Source organism: Bubalus bubalis, chromosome 8 (genome assembly GCF_019923935.1).
Source record: "Bubalus bubalis isolate 160015118507 breed Murrah chromosome 8, NDDB_SH_1, whole genome shotgun sequence".
Taxonomy (NCBI): domain Eukaryota; kingdom Metazoa; phylum Chordata; class Mammalia; order Artiodactyla; family Bovidae; genus Bubalus; species Bubalus bubalis.
In genome coordinates this window covers 56422268-56445885 of record NC_059164.1, presented here as the reverse complement: position 1 = coordinate 56445885, position 23618 = coordinate 56422268, and the positions used below count along the sequence as shown (strand labels likewise).

General features: G+C 38.4%; 1 protein-coding gene across 13 annotated transcripts in view; it reads right to left on the bottom strand.

The window, feature by feature from the left end:
• The window catches only part of IMMP2L (inner mitochondrial membrane peptidase subunit 2), a 965664-nt gene that overhangs the window by 917042 nt on the left and 25004 nt on the right, over positions 1 to 23618 (bottom strand). For all 13 annotated transcript variants that reach the window (XM_044947172.2, XM_044947171.2, XM_044947176.2 and 10 more), the window contains exon 3: positions 3593 to 3729. In XM_044947172.2, coding sequence (XP_044803107.2) covers positions 3593 to 3729 — 137 coding nt within the window. The remainder of the gene's footprint in view (positions 1 to 3592; positions 3730 to 23618) is intronic.

The following is a 23618-nucleotide window of genomic DNA, read 5'->3' as shown; positions in this document are numbered from 1 at the left end:
AGGGTCTTTTCTAATGAGTCAGCTCTTCACATCAGGTAGCCAAAGTGTTGGAGCTTCAGTGTCAGCATCGGTCCTTCCAATGAAGACTGATAACCTATTCCAATAGGAGTTCCCTCAAAATGGCACACAGATTCCTTCAATGAATACTGAGATTGAGAACGGATGGCTGGGTGACAAATCTCATGGTGTGATGCACAAATATGCAGCAGAGATGGGTCAGCATTCAAGGGTACAATTCCAAGGAAGGTTTCACAAAAGGAGCCACAAGCTCCTTCACTGGAGCAGTTTTCTCTCTGTTCATCACTGATCCTTTGTGCCACTCTCGTCTCCTGCTCAGTGTCTCAGCTGTTTCATTTTCTCTGTCACCCAACTGATCTATGTTATTTTCCTTCCTCTTCTTCTCCACATATTTTTCTTTCTTGCCTATTGTTTTATCTCTCTTCCTTTCACATTTTTAAGCCTTGGTATAACAAGACATCACCACGCATCCAGAATACTCCTTCTGTTCACAACAAATCAACCAACTGCAATAATCCAGGAATAATTTTCAGGCCTCAGAGTCAATAAAAGCAGGTGTGTGCCTTGCAGGAAGCTCAGGGATTTCCAGAGAGTACCACACACCCTGCCAACTATTTAGTACTTGCATCATTAGAGAAATTTGAAGACAAGAATTTTTTTGAATTTTTTGTCAAAAATTCTGAACCCCATGGCCTAAATATGTTCAGTTCATCAAAGCTGCAGCATAGCAAAAATATCTTCAAATATGCTGAATTAATTAATAATGATATCTCATTACTGCATTTTCTAGTCCGAAATAATTTTAGTATGATTCAGTGAAATCTAATGAAAGTGTAAACAAATTATCTATTATCTTCAAAAGTAATCTAAAATTCTTATAGACAAAACCATAATAAACATACATTATTTTTTCCTTTCTTCCCAGAATATCCTTTACCCTTTTATTCCAAAAATAACACCTCCTCTTCTGGGAAGTATCACCACTACCTCACCTTGAAAGCCCACAGGAAAAATGTGATTCAAATATATGTTGTTGCTTTCTCATTCCTCCTAGCCACAGGCTAGGGGTGTGTACCTGTCCAAAGGTAGGCCAATCATGGCACCCTAACCTTCTGGTCAAAGTTGATCTGTATTTGCATGGATCAGGGCATATGGTCCAAGCTGAGTCAATCACAGTCCTTCTTCAAGATTTTTCAAAGTTAAATTAAGGCATAAGGATAAATCTTGCTCAGACGGTAAAGAAATTGGGCATCTAAAGGCATGAGAGCTGCCAGCAGCCATGTGCCCTGAGTCGAGACGAAAGCTGGTCTGAGAGAACTAAGCCAAGATGCAGACAGAAGCAGATGTTGAAACAGAAAAGACTGAGCATCCTGGCAGCATTCAAGTCCCTGGTTCCAGTTGTCCCTGACGACTGCCACATTCCTGCCTTCCACCAACGTACTCATAAGCCTTCCAATCAATTTCCCTGTAGATCAAAGTCAATTCAGACTGTTCTCTAACCAACAGCTAAGGAAATCCTACCAAACAAACTACAAGGTAACAAATCTGATTCTTGGGGTAGTGGTCCAGGAATACTGTAAGAAATTCTAATGTACCTGCAATAAACTTACTATTTAATCAACAGATCTGGCATTTAAATGACAGATCTTGTCATCTAAAGGCTTTAAAAGACAAGATCTGGCATATTCAAGACTTTCTTCATTGTCTTCTTCACTGGGGATAAGCTTTGTGTTTTCATAAAATGGCTAGATCCTTGTGTTTTTTTCCCTCTGAGCACAAGTCATGAACACGGTATATACTGGGCTAAAGGCATGAGGATTGCAATACTATGATTGCCATATGATTCTCTGAAATATCATGAGATCCAAGATTATGAGGTTTTGTGTTCTGGAAAAATTCCATCTCAGGATAGTGAGGGTTGTGTAACAAGACAGCTCTAACAAAACTGGAAAAAAGTCATTATTTGTGTGATTATTTGTTATCAAAAAATAACACCTGTTGATGGGTTCAAAGGGATGAAAGGGTCTAAAAGGAATTTGGATGGCTGTGGAGAAGGCAGTTTTAATCTCAAATGAGGAATCTGATTCAAAAGCTCAACAAATATACAGTTATGTAAAGTTTAAAAATAAAATAAAATTTAAAAAAAATAAAAATAAAACTGAGATCATGCCAGCATCTCAAAAAAAAAAAAAAAAAAAAAACAAAAGCTCAACAAAGAAGGTTTAATTTCCCCAAAGAATTGGGTCTAAGATGAGGCTGCTAGGAATTTAACATTAAAGAGGAAGAAAATGTAAAACCCATCCCTGTTAAATGTATTAAACTGCATTTAGGAATAAAGCCATACACTTAGAAATCCCTCTCCTTTGTTTGCTGTACCCATGCACTACAATATTTCTGCATTCAAAGTAAGTGACCAGTTCGCTTGGAGCTGGTGACCCACTCTAGAGTGAACATGAGAGACAGGGTTTAACTCGGAAGCCCCAACCCAAGAGAAGGCCCCCGTCATTCTCAAATGATGGAAGCACAAGTCAGTAAGTAAATATTCAGGCAGCCATGCTTTAGAACCCTAGTTTCACCCCAAAAGCATTCTCTCAGGATCTCACTAAGCACCTGAACTCAGGAAGAGACCTGATTCTCAGCACAATAGTTACAATTTTAACAAAGCAATTTCATTCTAACTCTTCAAAGCTGATGTCTATGCCCTCACCTAGTTTAAAGACTAAAAAAGGGGGGGAAAGTAAGCTGGTTACTCTCTGTATCATTTTAAACTCTTAGAAGTTTATACATTCATTTTATTTGTTTTATAGAAATATTTAGTATAATGCATAAACTTAATACACAAAATAATGGAAGAAAACAAATTATATTACAAAATGCAAATTCTTCTTAGTTGATAAACTTACTGAAACAGCTAGGTTTCAGACATCAGCATTAGAATAATCAAGTTTTCTCTGATTTACTGGAGACTACTTGCGTATAACTTTTGGAAATCTCCACTCCAAAATTCTTCCAATGTAAATGGCATTTCATCTTCTTAATCAGCAACATGCTTAAAGAACACACTAGAATATCTGAAATCAGTGCTGTAGACTTTTCCACCTATCAGAATTCTGTGTGTGCATAAATGTGTGAGTGCATGTGTGAGAGTGTAAAACAATCAGGTAACTGAATTGGAGACAAATTCATCCGGCAACTGAACTCATAAATGTGATCTCAGTCATATATGGATAATTGAAAAAAAAAAAAAAAACTTAAAATCTCAGGCCACAGCCACAGAAAGTGATATTATTTTGTAAAATTTCTTTATAATCTCAATTTATCATTCCTAAGGGGGCGGGGGGTGATAAACTATAGATATAGAGAACTATCAGAGAATTATTTTTATTCACCATTGCTTATAATACGACTGCATTAGAAGACCTTATAAAGACATCTAGTAACGTTAAAATTTCGTTCAAGGCCTTTCAAAAACCTTTCAGTTTCTAGCATGGAGACAATATACAGAAATCTCATTTCTAGTGCTTGAGAAACAACCAAACGTGTATTTCAAAGAAAGGAGTCGTATCAGTTTTACCTGCATCGATGCTCCTTCCACTCTTGCCACACAGGCAACTCGATCCAAGAAAGTCACTGCCACAGGTACCGCCACAAAGAAGCCTTTACAAAAGGCCTTGAAGTACCTTCTCACCCAGCCTTGGGACTGCGCCATGCCTAAAAGCACAACAAAAATAAATATGAGATTAGCCCCAAGAAAGGTAAAAAAAGAAAACATAAAACACAGTGCAAGAAAAACCCAGGGGGATGGTATGGGGAGGGAGGTGGGCAGGGGGTTCAGGATGGGGAACACATGTACACCCGTGGCAGATTCATGTTGATGTGTGGCAAAACCAATACAATATTGTAAAGTTAAAAAAAAAAAAATTGTGACTCACATCCAAGGAAAATATCAATATAAGATGCTTTTCCACTATGATTAAATAATGGACAAAAATAAATATATATATATATATTAATTATAAAAAAAAAAAAAGAAAAAGAAGAGTTAAGAAAAAGCAACCTCATCTCAATATTTTTCATGCTCATCCCTGCTGCTGCTGCTGCTAAGTCACTTCAGTCGTATTCAATTCTGTGCGACCCCATAGACGGCAGCCCACCAAGCTCCTCTGTCCCCAGGATTCTCCAGGTAAGAATACTGGAGTGGGTTGCCATTTCCTTCTCCAATGCATGAAAGTGAAAAGTGAAAGTGAAGTCCCTCAGTCACGTCCAACTCTTCGCGACCCCATGAACTGCAGTCTACCAAGCTCCTCCGTCCATGGGATTTTCCAGGCAAGAGTACTGGAGTGGGTTGCCATTTCCTTCTCCAATACTCATCCCTATAACCACTGAAATATATCTGACTTAAAATCCCAAAGTCAAATACAATAACTCAGGTGAATTCTTTCCCACAGGTCAAGTAGCTTAATAATTTCAATAGAAAACTTCTCCTCACAAAGCAATGTTAGAAAAAAAATAAGCATTCCAAAAGTAAATCCTTTTCTGTTGCTGACTGTGGTGCAGATGCTCCTTAAGCCCTGATACCTGTCCTCTTCTGCCGTAATAGAGGTTTTGGGGAATCACATGGCTGCCCGGCCTCCCTTGAAGCTAAGTATGACCATATGACTAGGACTGATGAACGGCATATAAGCAGAAACACTGTGCCTTAGAAGAATTACGCCCTCCCTTTTGTTGCCATGTTGTGATACTTGTGATGGTGTGTGTAGGAACAGGAGTAGCCATTTCAAGTTAAAGATGGCAAAGCAATAAAACAGAAGGATCCTAGGTCTCCAGCACCATGGAAGCACTGTAACTGCCCTGTGTTGCTTATGTTCAAGTTGTTATTTAAGAGATAAATCACTTTCCATCATGTTTAAACCAATGTTATGGGGCCTATGTTATGGCAGCCAAATTTATCCTAATATAACCATGAAATATATGAGAAATCAAGAAAAAATATCACACTGCATGTGAATTCAGTACAGATAATTATCAACCCTCACTTAGCCCTGTAACCACTTGGTTAATTTTCAGACTTTCTAGGGCCAATGCAATCCTTTAACGGTCTTATGCAATGAAAAACAAAATAGTGAGAGATCAAGAGATGCTACCCTACAAGACCAAAATGGAGCTAAACACAGTCCAACAGATTAAGAACCTCCTGGCTGGGGAAGATAAATGGCCAGTTTGTTTACCAGTTTCTCAAAATAAAACTGATTCATACTATGTGATCGGCTATAATTTCAGTCCGTTCTATTTCTTGACTGGGACTAGATAAATACAGGAAGACCAGATTATTCTAGTGGGCTAGGGCAAGAGATGATGGTAGGATGGATTGTAGTGTTGGTGGCGGTGGTGGTGATGGAAATGGATCAAAATGTGCAAACTTCACATATGCATTTTGGAGGTTAAACAGACAGAAATGAAAATGGATGGGCAAGGATTGGGGAGAGGAGAAGACATGAGAAAAGTGTTGAGGTAGTTGTGACCTATTCAAACACTGCTATTTTATCATTTCCTTGGATTACATTCCAAAGTACTAAAAACGTGCTCATAATTCAATTCCTCAAAACTCTAATAAGTACAAGGTCATGGGCTGGATGCTAGAGATACACAAATGAAAAGCAGACACAGTCCTTGCTCTCAAGGAGTTACAAAGTGCCAGGGAAGATTGCCTTTAGACAAGTATTTCCAAGGGAAAATAGCACTGAAAAGAGCCAATGTGCCTGGGGCAAGGAAGTGCATCCATTAGAAAATGATTAAGAAATGTGTCCCAAAGGAAGAGACATCCGAGGTAAGACCTGGGCACTTTGGGCAAAAGCAGCAGTGTGCATGAAGACCTCAGAGCGAAATAAAATGTAAGTTATTTAAGAAACTATAAGAAATTCAGTTTCATATATATACAAACTTTAATATGCTAATGTTTAATTCAGTAAACATTTATTTATTGCCTGCTAAACACCAATGCTAAGTGCACGAGATATAAAGACAGATAGATATACAGTATAAAATCATTTAAAAACTCTCATGAAACAATACTTCACACTGTTCCATGATCTGAAAAGTAGATCCCACATGCTGCAACTAAAATCCCACATATGGCGACTAAGATCCAGAGCAGCCAAAAAAAATAGTAAGGGGTCGGATTCAATTTCTAACATTCTTTCCAGGGCTGTCATTCTATATTCCTATATATTTTTTTATTGTTTCTCCAAGTCTTTGAGAAGATACTAAAATAAAGAAAGGCACTTAGGTTATTATTGACCAAGAAGAGAAATTATGTTGCCTTTTAGGTTTGAGAATTGTGTTGTTTTTTTTAATGTTGAAAGGAAAAAAGACTTTTATTATACAACTAGTTACAAAAGGGAAGCAGAGATAAAGTTGGAACTAGTGCAAATTATGTGAAGGGACATATTAAATACAAGTAAGGCCCGAAAGCCACTGCCCTTTCCCTTCTCAGGCTCACAATTCCACTGCTGACCCAAGCACTGCCGCCATCTCCTGTACAACTCAGGACGAATATTTTTCTACTGTTGCTGTTGTTGCTGATAAGCCACTAAGTCATGTCTGACTCTGTGACCCCATGGACTGCGGCATGTCAGGTTTCACTGTCCTTCACCATCTCCTGGAGTTTGCTCAAACTCATTCCATTGAATTAGTGATGCCATCCAACCATGTCATCCTCTGCTGCCCCTTCTCCTCCTGCCTTCAATCTTTCCCAGCATCAGGGTCTTTTCCAATGAGTCGACCCTTCACAACAGGTGGCCAAAGTATTGGAGCTTCAGCTTTAGCATCAGTCCTTCCAATGAATATTCAGGGTTGACTTCCTTTAGGATTGACTGATCTCTTTGCTGTCCAAGGGACTCTCAAGAGTCTTCTCCAGCACTTTTCAAAAGCATCCATTCTTCAGCATTCAGCTTTCTTTATGGGCCAACTCTCAGAACTGTACATGACATCTGGAAAAACCACAGCTTTGACTATTTGGATTTTTGTCGGTAAAGAGATGTCTTTGCTTTTTAATAGTTGTTTAAGTTTGCCATAGCTTTCCTTCCAAGTAGCAATTATCTTTTAATTCCATGGCTGCAGTCACCATCTGCAATGATTTTGGAGCCTAAGAAAACAAAATGTCACTGCTTCCATTTTTTCCCCTTCTATTTGCCATGAAAATTATGTGGGAGGTGTATCTATTGAGGGTATGCAGACTCTGCCCAAGCACAGGGGAAAAATAAAGCTCTCTTGCAGATTAGGGGCCATTATTTTCAGAGGCTCAAAGCAAAAGTCTCAGTACAGTCCTGTCCTACCTGAATTGTGAATAACACCTTTAATTTATAATAATAAAACCCTCTTTGGGACTTCTATCATTAAAATACTAAAGCTATACACAAAGGAAGAAATGAGCATTACACTTCTATGTCAAGTTATATTAAATAAAATGTTTAAAGTGCTATGGCATTCACATTTTGGTAAAGTTAACGCATTTCCTTTTCTATAAAGAATCATTGGGATGATCTGGTCTTTTGTTCACATCTTAAATATTTAAAACTACCATACTAATAAGCACCGAGCATCTGCTTTCTCTGAGAAAATTTCCCTTAAAACAATAATAATGTGATATCCCAAGCAAAAAAGGAATAATTTTTATCAGTAACCTCATTCTTCCAGTAACCATGCAAGTCATTTAAGGTTCAAAACATTGCTCCTGAGAAAATTACTGCTTAAATAGTAGGCATACCTGATTCGCTGCTGAAGTACCTAAACAGAATATTTTTAAATAAGCTTTCAGATTCCGTTGAAATCATATTTGCCACTCTATATACTACATAGTACCTGCAAGTAAAAATTTTTTTGGCATTACTGACCTCAACTGCCTAATGACCTTCACTCTAAATACCTTTCTTCTCACAATGTGTTATGGTTTGATCATGCATGAACTCATCTAAAATCATTCTTAAATTCCCATACATTTCATCTTATACAAAGTCACTAATCACTCACCCATAGCAACCAAATGAATAAATATACCTCAAGTCATCCTAATTATAAAAACTATTTTAAAACTGTGTGGCAGGTTTGGAGGTAAGAGAAAAACAATAAATGACAAAGCAGTATCGTATACAAAATGTAACCTTTCAATCATAGAAATCAGCCCACACATTTGGATAACAAAATCAAAATTTATTTGTAAATTCAAACTGTATATCAAACTACAAATGTCAGAAAATACAAGAGCAGGGATCCAAACAAATCTGACACTAAATTCCTGATTCAGTCATTATATATTTTATTGATCACCTACTATGTAACTGTGCTAAGGGGCACATACAATGCACAACAAGGAAGGTGTGGTCCCTGGCCACGTGGAGCTTACATTTTCATTCTTATTAAGTGCCTACTCTGTGCTACTCACTATGCTAAGAGTTTGTTGTTGTTCAGTTGCTAAGTCATGTCAAACTCTTTGTGACCCCCCTGGACTGCAGCATGCAAGGCCTCCCTATGTCTCACTAAGATACCAAGAGTAAAAAGGCACACAGAGTCACAGTTCCTTCCCAAAGGGCCTACGACAAGATCACAAGAAATTAGTAGATGACCACACATGATCAGGCTACCCTCCTCCATGAATCTCTCCAAGAGCTCCTGATACCAATAACCTCATTCTGCAAACAGAGCCTAAGCATGCATGTTAGGAGGCAGAAGGCATCTGAACTAAATCAGGGAAAAAATAATAACTGATGAACGAGAACAATTTTGATTCCACTAGAAGCAGATTTAGGAAAGTAATCGATGGATCCTAATCTAGAAAAAAATTAGGGAGCTAACTTCCTCCTTTCAGATTATAAACAAATAATGTATTATAAAAATAGATAATTAATGCTTAAGGTTTTCTCCACAATGCTGAACAAATGATAGGGATTTCAGGCAGTTTACTAGACAGGAACCTTGTTGACATGCACAGAACTGGCAGTGACCCCTCGATGGATAGCAACAGCACTTTAATTTTTTTTTTTTTGAAGTTCCCATGTTTTCTCTCCTACAAAACTGTGTTTTTCTAAAAACAATAGGAACATTTAGCCATTATCTCTAGCAATCTAATTTTTTGGCAAACTTGACAATCAGGAAAATAAAGCCATTGAAGGTGACTGCAAATGCTATTTTCTGTTTCCTGCATTCTTCCAAGAATGGGAGACTTCTATCAACTCAGGAATGACAAAATGCTTCACAGGAAAAGACATTACTTTTTAAAAGGGAAAGTAGAGACCCAAGAGTTTTCAACCCAAGAGACCACAACTAGGCACAAATATAGCAGATTATCTCATAGCTAGGAAATGGCAACCTACTCCAGTGTTCCTGCCTGGAAAATCCCCTGAAGAGAGGAGCCTGGAGTTACAAAGTGTTGGACATAAGTGAGCATGCAAGCACACATCTCACAGCTAACCCATTTCATGAATATGAATAAGTTATAATCGTAACAAAATGGTTGGCCCTTTTGGTACTGAGTTCAGACAGATTCCTTTCAATGAACCAGAATCCCTACCAAAAGTGGAGTAATTGGGAGTCTTAATTATTGGTTTAATTCATTAAAATTGCTAGGTATTGGCTGCTCCCAGTATCTGGGTAGATGTGATTTTAAAAGGGTCAGAAAATAGATTTTCCCAGAGTAACATTTATTCCACTGTGCTCTGCCACAATGCTGAAAGTTCTTAGCATTGTACAACATGGGCAGAGTTTCTTAAACTTAAATGATCACAAAAGTCACCTGCCTTGCTTATGGAAAACATAGACTTCTGGGACTCACCCTGATTAAGAGGAGATTCTCAAGGGTAGATGTGTGGATCACGTATATCAGAATCATCTAGACGAGCACTGCAAATTATATATGTGTGCTTAGTCACTCAGTTGTGTCCAACTCTTTGTGACTGTATGAACTATAGTCTGCCAGGCTCCTCTGTGCATGGGATTTTTTCAGGTTAGAATACTGGAGTGAGTATTCATTTCCTTCTCCAGGGGATCTTCCCAACTCAGGGATCGAACCTGAGTTTCCTGTATCTCTTACATTGCAGGAGGATTCTTTACCCGCCCCTCATAATACATGGTGATATTCTGTGATCTCTAGTATTATACTATAGAGAAGAACAAATACATGTGTGTTAAAAAAAATTCTTAGATGATTCTAATATGCTAGTCTCTGGTCTTCCTCCCTGTCCACAATCCTCATTCACCCTCATTGGAGAACCACTAGCCCAAAAAAGGAAATCATTTTAGAGGGAAATATTTTTTAGTAGCTTCCTTGAGGTATTATTTACATACTATAAAATTCACCCACTGTAAGTGTATACATTTCAAAGATTTTTAGCAAATTTATGCTGTTGTGGAATCATCACAATACATTTTTGGAGTATTCTGTCACCCCCATAAGTTCACCCATGCCTATCTGAAGGCCAGTTCCCATTCCCATCCAAGCCCCAGGAATATACTGCTCTCTTCTCTAAGAGATGTGCATTTTAAAGAAATTTTACTAGTTTTTTTTTTTTTGGTCTGGCTTGTTTCATTTAACACAATATTTCTGAGGTTCATCCATGTTGTTGCATTTATAAGTAGTTCATTTTTTTATTGCTAAACAACATTTCATTGCATTGGTATGTCATAATTTACCTGTTCATCAGCTGATGGGGCATTTGGATTGTTTCCAGTTTTGAGCTATTGTGAATAAGGCTGCTGTAAGTCTCTGCATACAAGTCCTTGTGTGAATATATGCTTTCATTTCTCTTGAGTAGTTACTTAGGAGTGGAATTGCTTGGTTATATGAAAAGTGTATTTTTAGTATTTTGAGGACTGCCAAACTGTTTTCCAAAGTGATTGTATCATTTTACGTTTTCACTAGCAATATATGAAGGTTTTTGGCTTCTCCAGAGCCTAACCAACACTGGGCATTCTTAGTCCTTTAGATTATGACCATTAAAATGAGCATGCAGTATGGTATTTAATTGTGGTTTTGATTGGCATTTCCCTAATAACTGATAATGTCAAACATCTTTTCATGAGCTTAGTAGGAAGTCTTGCCTTTATTAAAGTGTCTGCTCAGATTTTCTGCCAATTTTGTAATTGGTTTGTCTTCTTATTGAGTTGTAAGGGTGTGGGGGTGTGTGTGTGTGTGTGTGTATGTGTGTGTGTGTGTGCCTAGTCGCTCAGTCATGTCTGACTCTTTGTGAACCCATGGACTGTAGTCTGCCAGGCTCCTCTGTCCATGGGGATTCTCCAAGCAAGAATACTGGAGTGGGTTGCCATGCCCTCCTCCAGGGCTTCTTCCCAACCCAGGGATCAAACCCAGGTCTTCCACATTGCAGGCAGATTTTTTATCATCTGAGCCACCAGAGAAGACCATGTGTATATATATCATTTTATATATATATATAGGTACAAGTCTTTTATCAGATACATGTTTTGCACATATTTTCTCCCTCTGGGTGTCTGGCTTTTTTATTTTCTAAAAGATATCTTTTTAAGATCAAACAAAAAGATAATTAGTAATCTTTACAAATGTGAACTCCAGCATCAAATTATTTATCTTTGAACTGTGTAACTTATATGTACAGTTTAAGTCAAAAATTCTCAGAAGGAATGAAATGGCAACCAAAAATAAAGAATGAAAAACTGTCAAAATTAATAAAAGGGAGAAATATAATGGGGTTAGACATAAAGTGAATCATGTTCTGGCAAAGAAACCCAACTTTAAAAGTCCACACTGGTAGACTGATATTTGACCTAAAACCACTTCTCTGACAGAGATAATTATAATTGTCTACTGGAGACTGATGAACACCTGGACACTAAGAGAGGTGAAATTTTAAGTCAGAAATATTAAAATGCAAATGAACTCCAAGGGCATGTTGTACTACACTGATGTAGAGAGAAAACACCACCAGAAATCAATAAGAAATGCAATTTCCTATGAGCTTCCTGAGTTTGGAGAAGGACTCCTTCCACTTGCAAACCTCATGCATTTACACCCACCTCTCCTTCTGCCTTTGTTGGAGCTGAGGCTGGCAGTGCTCTGCAGAGACAGCGTCACCAAACAGGGAAACTCAGTAGGAAGGTGAGTGAATCCAACCGTGCTCAGTCGCTCGGTCATGTCCAACTATTTGTGACCCCATGGACTGTAGGCCACCAGGTTCCTCTGTCCATAGGATTTCCAGGCAAGAATACTGGAGTGAGTTGCCATTTCCTACTAGAGGGGATCTTCCTGACCCAGGGATTTAACCTGTGTCTCTCATGTCTCCTGCATTTGCAGGCAGGTTCTTTACTACTAGCGCAACCTGGGAAACAGATCTCAGGTCAAATCATAATCCAATCATGTGAATTTGGGCAAATTACTTCATCTTTCCAAGCCACAATTTTTTCAAATAAGAAACCAGAAGGGAAAGAGACACGAGTACCCCAATGTTCATCGCAGCACTGTTTATAATAGCCAGGACATGGAAGCAACCTAGATGTCCATCAGCAGATGAATGGATAAGAAAGCTGTGGTACATATACACAATGGAGTATTATTCAGCCATTAAAAAGAATACATTTGAATCAGTTCTAATGAGGTGGATGAAACTGGAGCCTATTATACAGAGTGAAGTAAGCCAGAAAGAAAAACACCAATACAGTATACTAACGCATATATATGGAATTTAGAAAGATGGTAACGATAACCCTGTGTACGAGACAGCAAAAGAGACACTGATGTATAGACCAGTCTTATGGACTCTGTGGGAGAGGGAGAGGGTGGGAAGATTTGGGAGAATGGCATTGAAACATGTAAAATATCATGTATGAAATGAGTTGCCAGTCCAGGTTCGATGCACGATACTGGATGCTTGGGGCTGGTGCACTGGGACGACCCAGAGGGATGGAATGGGGAGGGAGGAGGGAGGAGGGTTCAGGATGGGGAACACATGTATACCTGTGGCGGATTCATTTTGATATTTGGCAAAACTAATACAGTTATGTAAAGTTTAAAAATAAAATAAAATTTAAAAAAAAAAAAAAAGAAACCTTGTAGGGTGTTTCAGATATTCAAAATGTTCATATTGTGTGCGTGTGTGCGTGTTTTAGTAAGCATTTGCACAAAGAAAGAAAACACCCATAAAACTAGCATAGTATGTGTGCAATGTATTAGAGAACAATGGTGAGATAATCAAATTAAAGGTATTTCTTCAGATAAAAGCATTAGCCATGTCCAAATAAGAGGACTAACAATGACAAATTTAAAAAGGGCAAGAAACTTAAGAATGTCCATTACTTATAATTAAACCAATAAAGCCTCTCTTCTAATTAATGGGACACCTAATATCCAGAATGATAGTTTTCTTCTGCTTTGAACCTGATCTTTTTCTAAGATTTGATGGGTTAAGGATGATCATAGTTCCTAACACCAGCCAATTAATAAGAATTATGAGTGCCAACACCAGCAATGCATTAGGTGTCTTGAGGATTATTTTTAAGGAGAATATAAAAAATATATGACTTAGCAACAAAATTGGACCACAGGAATAAATTATATATTAGATACTGGAAAAAAAGAAAGATAAGAGATGGAATTGGAAGAAAAAAAATTCATGAAAGAAGCTTTAAAGAAAAAAAACGAATTCGAATGTAGGTGGCAGGTTTAGGAATGTTCACTATAAAATTCTCAAAACTTTTCCGTATGCTTAAAATTTTTCATTGAAATGTTGAAAAATAAAAGAAGTGTAAATTACACTTAGTAAATGTCTCAGGCAAGAGGAAAATGTGATTACGAGAGTAAAGGTACATATGGGCCCACTGAGATAGTGTGAATGCTGGCCAAACCAGGGAACAAGAGATATATTAAGAGCAGTGAGGGATAAGACTGGATTTAATACTTATTTTTTATTTTGTTTTGCTTTGTTTCTTAGCAATATGAAAATCTTCATCACTCCAATATTTTTGGAAACCACATAAAACAAAGTCACAACAGTTGCCCTCTCTAAGAGCTGGCTCAGGCCACCCTAATCCTAAGGATTATCCTTATCCTTTAATTCCACATAGACACCATTTGACTGCATTTACAACTCAGGCCCAATCACAAATTTCAGTTATTAGGATGCCATAAATTCTGCAAAAAACAGTTTACCATAAAAATTAACAGGACAGCAAATAGTTCTTTATGGAATGAGAAAAATCCTATTAAGTGATAACCATTAGCAAGGAGAAGCTAGGTAAGATTTAAACTGTAATAACCACAAAACTGAGATTTCAACACTGCACTCTATATATTTTTTTCCAATTTAATAGAAAAGCATAACTGCTGTCATTAAGAAGAAGCTAAAGGCAATGTGGATGTTAAGGTAACAATGTGGCAACTTAAATATATGTGTAAATGAAACAGACCAGGTACTTATCCACAACCCAAACAAAGTAATTAGAGGACTTTGGACTATTTCACCATAAGCCTATTTATTCCTAAAGCAATAATATTTTGAATTAGCTAAAGAACTTATTTCCTGCATCAGAATACTTGCTGAACAGCTAAAAAGAAAACACCACATTATTTAGCATTTAAGCTGTGAATGCAATTGGCTTTTAAAAAGTTAAGTGAGCCTGTAAAAGGAAAAAGCATGTCTCTCAAAAGCAAACTCTCAAAACCCTTCAAAAATCAAAACTAAGAAATAAAAGCGAGAAAGGGAAATAAGGAAAAAATAATGACACTGAGAATGTATAAGAAGGACACAAGAAGAATATTAGAAAGTGTCAGGCAATAACATGGGTGATGGAGAAATGGCCCCAGAAACACCATGTGACACATATTTCCTAGAGCACAGCTGTCCTACTGTCTACTACTACGTCATACTCATTTATGCTAGTTACTTTTCACAATACCTTGTTTCTGCCCTGTTTTTATATGGTACAAGGGTCTCCAATGGGTTGGACAGAAAAGGCAATTTTTTAAAACAAATATGCTATTAGGGTCTCATGAAAATCCTATTCTGACCCCATCTCCCCACCATGCCTCAAATACGTTGCTTTCTTTAACTAGAAAGTGAAAGTGAAGTCGCTCAGTCGTGTCCAACTCTTTGGGACCCCGTGGACTGTGGCCTACCAGGCTCCTCCGTCCATGGGATTCTCCAGGCAAGAATACTGGAGTGGGTTGCCATTTCCTTCTAACTCGAATTCACATCAAGAGATGTTGTGTCCAACTGTTTGAAACCCCATGGACTGTAGCCCACCAGGCTCCTCTGTCCACGGTATTCTCCAGGCAGGAATACTGGAGAGGGTTACCATTTCCTTCTCTAATACACTACCGTGTGCAAACTAGGTAACTAGTGGGAACCTGCTGTATAGTGCAGGGAGCTCAGCTTAGTGCTCTGCGATGACCTAGATGGGTGGGATGGGGGCTGGGGGTGGGGGTGGGAGGCAGGCCCAAGAGGGAAGGGATATATGTATACATATAACTGATTCACTTCATTGTACAGCAGAGAATAACACAACATTGTAAAGCAACTATACTCCATTTTTTTTAATGACTTTTCCTTTGATCAGAATTGGAAAGAGGATGTAGGCAAGTTTCTTAAGGTAGCCAAGCCCACCAGACCCCAAAGATGGGAAGAGAACACAAAAAAATGTGAGACCAGGAAATACAAGGTAACCAGCAAACAGCCAGCCAGCCCAGGGACTTATTTTACTCTTCAGAGAATCAGAAATATAAATTAGAAACACAGGCTCCCCCAGCAGGGGAAACACATTAAGGCTCTGATTAGTCTGTCAAAAATAAAGCCTGTCCAAACTATGGTGGCAATTTTTGGAAGGCTGCCACGGCCAGTCCACAGCAGCTGCATGTCCACGGGGAGCTAACACAGTGGCAGTGCCAGCTCAGAACCAGATAAAGATGCAGCCGGATGAGAAGATTCACGCAATTTACATGGAGAGCAACAGTAACCAAGGTCTTGAGAGCAAGTGGCTGTGGTCTTTTAAACTTTTAAGTATAAGTGCACCCTCAGGCACGCACACTTGTTGAAATGGCAACAAAGGCCAAGCTGGCAACATGTTTTTGTTTTTGTTTTTTTTTAAAAGGCAGCCTAGAGGTCAGAGTACAAAGACGCTCCTCCTGTACAGCCTGGGGATTGAGGCAGATGGAGCACAGCACTCTATGGACTCGAGTGTCTGCTGCACAGAAAAGTCCAGGGATCGTGACGAGCCTCTGGTGAACATCACAGCATATGGAGCTGAGATGCTTATTTAGATTGCTCCCCACACAGAAATGCCTTCTTTTGATTCTGCTTCCTTGCTGGTATATTAGAAGATTCTGTTTCAAATATCTGTGAAATTTCATTAACATGCAAAGCCCTGAAGTTACAATACATCTGTATTTAAAATTTTTCATAGAAATATGGAAGGGTATGGAAAAAAATGGTTCAATAAGCACGGATCTGCAATGAACTATAATGACCCCTACTACATAATTCCAAAGATTTATCAGAAGGTGGAGAAATAAAGCAATTTAAAAAGCCCTCCATTATTATCATTATTATTTTGTGGATCTGTTTTCAAATACTTGACCAGTACGAGTTGATGGCTGTCAAATATAGCTTAGCAGAGTATTACGGAACATTCCATCAGTTCAATATAAGACTCTTTAAATGAATTAATGTGATATTAGAGAAGTAGTCAAATACAGGACTTCCCAGGTGGCTCAGTGGTAAAGAATCTGCCTGCCAAGAGGGAGGCATGGGTTTGATCCCTGCCCTGGAGAAGGAAATGGCAACCCACTCCAGTATTTTTGCCTGGGAAAGCCCATGGTCTGAGAAGCCTGGCGGATTACAGTCCATGGGGTCACAAGAGTCAGACACAACTTAGCAACTAAACGACAAGCCAAATACATGAATGGAACTGTCAAGGGACCTCTGGGGGTCTAGATATATTCCTGCAAATTCCTTGTCAGGTCTCCCTTCAAAATGAGTAATCCAATTCCCATCTTTTTAAGGGTGGGTTGGTCTTAGAAAGAGACTTGCTTCTAGCAAAGAGAATGTGGTCGAACTGATATTGTGTGACTTCTGAAGCTAGTCCAAAAAAAAGGTAGCTTTCTCTTGCCTCTCTCTGCTTGATGACTACCTCTAGGCAAGCTAGCACCAGGTCCAGAGGACAGCCAGACCTAGCAAAAGTTCAATCAGAGAACAACAGAGGCCCCCCTCCCTGCAAGAGCCAGCACCCTCTGGCCAGACATGGGAGTGAGCTACCTGTAAGGCAGACCCTCCCGCCTCAGTTAAGCCCTCAGATGACAGTGGTTCCAGTTGAAATCTTAACCTCAACCTTAAAAGAAATCAAGAGCTGGAATTGTGGAGCTGAGCCGCTCCCAAATTTCTCACCTGTGGAAACTATGAAAGAGAATAAATGTTTAAAGCCACTGAGTTTGGAGGTAATTTATTTTACAGAAATAACTAACATAATAGTAAACCCAGAAATAAATACAAAGACACAAAGAAACTGGGTATATGATAAAGACTTTCACACTGATAGAGAGGAGCTTAAATTAACCAATGATGTTAAATAATCAGGGTTTGGAGGGAGAAAAAAAGGCGGATATTCATTTTACTCATTATAGAAAGATAAATTCCAGATAATTCAAAGATTAAATATAAGAAATAAACACAAATGTAATAAAAGAAAATAAAGGCAGACAGTCTTTTAGGAGTAGAAATAGGCATTTTTGAACATTTTACAACTCCAGGAAACATAAAAAAGATTGATGGATTTCACTTCATAAAAATCAAAACATCTCATAAATAAGATTATAAAATAATCAGCATGATATTAAAAATTGCAATATATATTAATCCCAAAGGTGTAATATCTCTAAAATCACACAATTCTTATTTTTTAAAAAGGCAAATGTTCTGAGAGAAAAGTGAGTAACATGAAATACATGAAAGGCACTACACTGAAAGCAAAATAAAATATGGATGTTATACCGAGGTATAAAAAATGTTCAATCACATTAATAATAAAACCGATACAAATAAAAACAAAATATTGCCTTTTTAACCTATCCGACTGGCAAAGATTCAGAAAACTAAAACCATCCTGTGCAGGAACACAGAGTTTCCCATGCTCTCCTGGGAGCATAAATAGGTACAATCTTTCTTGAAAGCAACATTGCAATAAGGACCAAAGTGTTATGCAAACACATACCTCTGATGCACAGACAGCACTTCCTGGGTACAAAGATATGATCTGGAATTTTCAGTACACCACTCTTTATAATAGTGAAAAACTGAAAACAGCCTGCTGCTGCTGCTGCTGCTAAGTCGCTTCAGTCGTGTCCGACTCTGTGCGACCCCATAGACGGCAGCCCACCAGGCTCCCCCATCCCTGGGATTCTCCAGGCAAGAACACTGGAGTGGGTTGCCATTTCCTTCTCCAATGCATGAAAGTGAAAAGTGAAAGTGAAGTCGCTCAGTCAAAACATCCACAAAAAAATAAAGAAATGAACTTCGACATGCATATAGTAAAATCACTTGCAATCATTAAAAAGGACATTGTATAGCTATACTGTTTGACATTGTCCTAAGAGAAAGTTGGAAGACACTAAGTATAACATGAACTCATTTATGTGAAATATTATATACACACATCATCATGAAAAGAGGTCAGATGAACAGCAGGCACACAGATAATGACAGTAGTGTTTATTGGCAGTCAAGGGATTTTTACTTTTTTATTCTTTCCCATATTATTTAAATTCTCTATAATGTGTATATATTATGTTTATATACTAAAGCAAATTAACATTAGCCTCTTCTGCTACAACAGGTTATTTCTTTAATGTAAATTCGTTCACATGCAAGAAAGTCTCATTTCCTGCCTTCAAGACTCTCCACTATAGTAAACTATCCAAGGAAGCTGTGAGTAGCAGATGAAGAAATGAAAAGTATTTCCCCCTGTGTTTAAAATAAAACTGGCAAGTCAATACCCTGGACCAGACTTTTAACTTTAATAAAAATGGTCTCTGTTAAAAGTGAGTAACTTTAAGGACCAAAAACTCGAAGGAGGAAAATCAGGGTGCAAGGCCAAGGACTGATGATAATGCTGGGTATAAATGCCAGTTGAGATTTAATCATGCTGTTATTTTTATTGCAATTGTCATTTCTTGGTGCCAGTTCTGTTTACAAAATTCCACTGGTTTCAAACCATCTGTTCCCAACCCTATTTTCCCTAGAAGTTCTATCACGTTTAGCACAAGATTTTGCAGAATTAGAGATTTTCCAGGAATGCAAACACGGCAGGAAGAGAGAACTGCCTCTGCTATTCTGAGTAAAACACAGAGGTAGAGAAACATTCCATAAGTAAAAAAGAAAAATGAAACATTAAACTTTATTTTGATTCAGCAAGAGTTTCTAAGAAAAGATGTGAAATACAGGACAAAACAATCGCAATATTCTTGGTTTTGACCACACATTTATATACATATAGCTATGCAAGTCAGAAAAGTCTAAGCAAGACAGAAAATTAAACAGGCATCAATTACGGTGGATGAAGGGGCATTAATTCAATTAACTTTTTTAAGTGGCACAAACAGGGGATAGTTTTTTTTTTTTTCTGATATAAAAAATTTCTGGAAGTGGGCAGTTTAAACTGACCTTATATTGCCCGCCATGGCAGTTCACCTGTTATCTTTTTTTAAGTTATCTTATTAAGCTTATCTTATGATTGATATACCAAAAGCTATACATATTTAATGTATCCAAAACTTGGTAAGTTTAGAGACAAGTATACACTCATGAAACCATCACCACAATATATATCATAAACATAGCAGACCCCTCCAAAAGTTTTCTCCCACCCTCTTTTAATCCCATTAATTTTTGAATATCATATTTAATTACATGTTCAAGCTGGATTTAGAAAGAGCAGAGGAACCAGAGATCAAATCACCAACATCCATTAGATCACAGAAAAAGCAAGCGAATTCCAGAAAAACATCTACTTTTGCTTCATTGACTATGCTAAAGCCTTTGATTGTGTGAATCACAACAAAAAACCATGGAAAATTCTTAGAGATGGGAATACCAGACCACCTTACCTGCCTCCTGAGAAACCTGTATGCAGGTCAAGAAGCAACAGTTAGAACTGGACATGGAACAGACTGGTTCAAAATTGGGAAAGAAGTCTGTCAAGGCTGTATATTGTCACCCTGCTTATTTAACTAATATGCAGAGTACATCATGCGGGACTGGATGAAGCACAAGCTGGAATCAAGACTTTCAGGAGAAATATCAGTAACCTCAGATATGCAGATGATACCATATGGCAGAAAGTGAAGAGGAACTAAAAAGCCTCTTGATGAAGGTGAAAGAGGAGAGTCAAAAAGTTGGTTTAAAACTCAGCATTTAAAAAACTAAGATCATGGCTTCTGGTCCCATCACTTCACGGCCAATAGATGAGGAAACAATGGAAACAGTGACAGACTATTTTCTTGGGCTCCAAAATCACTGCAGATGGTGACTGCAGCCATGAAATTAAAAGACACTTGCTCCTTGGAAGAAAAGCTATGACAAGCCTAGACAGCATATTAAAAAGCAGACACTACTCTACCAACAAAGGTCTGTCTAGTCAAAGCTATGTTTTTCCAATAGTCATGTATGAATGTGAGAGTTGGACCATAAAGAAGGTTGAGCAGCAAAAAACTGATGTTTTGAACTGTGCAGTCAATCCTAAAGGAAATCAATCCTGAATATTCATTGGAAGGACTGATGCTGAAGCTGAAGCTCCAATTCTTTGGCCACCTGATGCAAATAGCCGACTCATTAGACAAGATCCTGATGCTGGGAAAGATTGAACAAAGGCGGAGAAGGGGACTACAGAGGATGAGACAGTTGAATGGCATCATCAACTCAATGGACATGAGTTTGAGCAAGCTCTGGGAGATGGTGAAGGACAGGAAAGACTGGCAGTGCTGCAGTCCATGGGGTCACAAAGAGTTGGACAGGACTGAGAGGCTGAACAACAACAATAGCTGAGGGAGGTGGAGGAGAAATGCAAACAATGAGGGGAGCAGTTCTGAAACTATTTTAGATACATTGTAGAACTGAGCAAAGGAGAAATGGTGTTAGCTGGGAGCCAGGGTGCTCACTATGGAAAAGAGGAGATACAAATACACAGAGGAGAACCAAGGAAAAACCTTTCACACAGCTATAAACAAAGACACCCTGTAGCAAAGAGTACATCTAGAACTTGAATACTAGGTTCTAATATGATTTGTTACAATCAAGAACCAGGGCTCTTCAAGAAAGGATTAATTTCCAGGGCTGGGCAGGGAAGGTACAGAATGGAAAGTAAAATGGAAAAGTGTGTGAATCTAAACTATTCAAATGTACAGTTTTAGTAATTATACCAGCAGTATAGAATGATTAGACCTTTGCAAGTTAAAGAAACATTAAAATTATCTAAACCTAAAGAATATGGGACGAGGGTGGTGGGGCCGGGGGGAACTGAGTGATGATTACCAAAAAAAGAGAACTAAGCTGGCATCTCTTCCTTCAGCATTTACTCCTTTCATGCCAATAAACATTTATTGAGTACCTGTTATGTGCTAGGCATCATACCAGGGTCTTTACTGAAAGAACGAAGATATATCTGTGTATCTGTATAAATACTGAACATTAAACATTGTTCTTATGAATTACACTAGCCTCGTGATAAGGTTAGCTGCTGCTAAGTCGCTTCAGTCGTGTCCGACTCTGTGCGACCCCATAGACGGCAGCCCACCAGGCTCCCCCGTCCCTGGTATTCTCCAGGCAAGAACACTGGAGTGGGTTGCCATTTCCCTCTCCAAGATAAGGTTAAAAGGGCCATAAAAAATAAGATGAAGAAAGACAGATTTCATAAAGGACAGGGGTGATTGGGGATGTTATGGAAAGACAAACTACACTGTATTCTATAATCTTTGGCCCTTCTACTCTCAGAGAATGACTTTATCACCCAAACAGCCTCCCCAAGGTCAACATGGTAGTTAACCAAAGGGATCTCTCCTGAAAAAATACAAAGGGTAACTTTTCTGGCTTGAAGTCCTTTAATATGTTTCCACTTCCTATAGCACATCATGTTCTAGCCAAACCCCCCAACACAGCATTTATCACACTTGATTTTCTCATCCTCACCTCCAATTAGCTGTGAGTTGTATGAGGGCAGGGACACTTGTTCACTGCCATACCTCAGTGCCCTGCACTGAAGTGTTCAATATTCAATACAGCTTTATCAATGAATAAATCATTTCCAGTAACATTACTAAAAATCATTCTTCATTTAATGATTTTTAGTATGCTAACCTCAAAATTTCCTGTCCAAGTCAACTATTTATTTCTTTATTTTTTAATATAAATTTATTTATTTTAATTGGAGGTTAATTACTTTATAATATTGTATTGGTTTTGCCATACATCAACATGAATCCGCCACGGGTATACACGTGTTCCCCATCCTGAACCCCCCTCCCAACCTCCTTCCCTGTACTATCCCTCTGGGTCATCCCAGTGCACCAGCCCCAAGCACCCTATATCCTGCATCAAACCTGGACTGGCGATTCGTTTCATATATGATATTATACATGTTTCAATGCCATTCTCCCAAATCATCCCACCCTCTCCCTCTCCCACAGAGTCCAAAAGACTGTTCTATACATCAGTGTCTCTTTTGCTGTCTCGCATACAAGGTTATCATTACCATCTTCCTAAATTCCATATATATGCATTAGTATTCTGTATTGGTGTTTTTCTTTCTGACTTACTTCACTCTGTATAATAGGCTCCAGTTTCATCCACCTCGTTAGAACTGATTCAAATGTATTCTTTTTAATGGCTGAGTAATACTCCATTGTGTATATGTACCACTGCTTTCTTATCCATTCATCTGCTGATGGACATCTAGGTTGCTTCCATGTCCTGGCTATTATAAACAGTGCTGCGATGAACATTGGGGTACACGTGTCTCTTTCGATTCTGGTTTCCTTGGTGTGTATGCCCAGCAGTGGGATTGCTGGGTCATAAGGCAGTTCTATTTCCAGTTTTTTAAGGAATCTCCACACTGTTCTCCATAGTGGCTGTACTAGTTTGCATTCCCACCAACAGTGTAAGAGGGTTCCTTTTTCTCCCCACCCTCTCCACCATTTATTACTTGTAGACTTTTGGATCGCAGCCATTCTGACTGGCGTGAAATGGTACCTCATTGTGGTTTTGATTTGCATTTCAGAATGGGAGAAAATAATAGCAAATGAAGCAACTGACAAACAACTAATCTCAAAATATACAAGCAACTCCTGCAGCTCAATTCCAGAAAAATAAACGACCCAATCAAAAAATGGGCCAAAGAACTAAATAGACATTTCACCAAAGAAGACATACAGATGGCTAACAAACACATGAAAACTATAGCTCAGGTCAACTATTTATATTAGATTCAGAACGAGATGGCTGTTGGAGATGCATGGGTTGAGAAAAGGCAATTACCCAATCACATGAAACAAACTGTGAGTTGTACGTGTGTGCACACACAGGTGAGCATATGTGTATGTT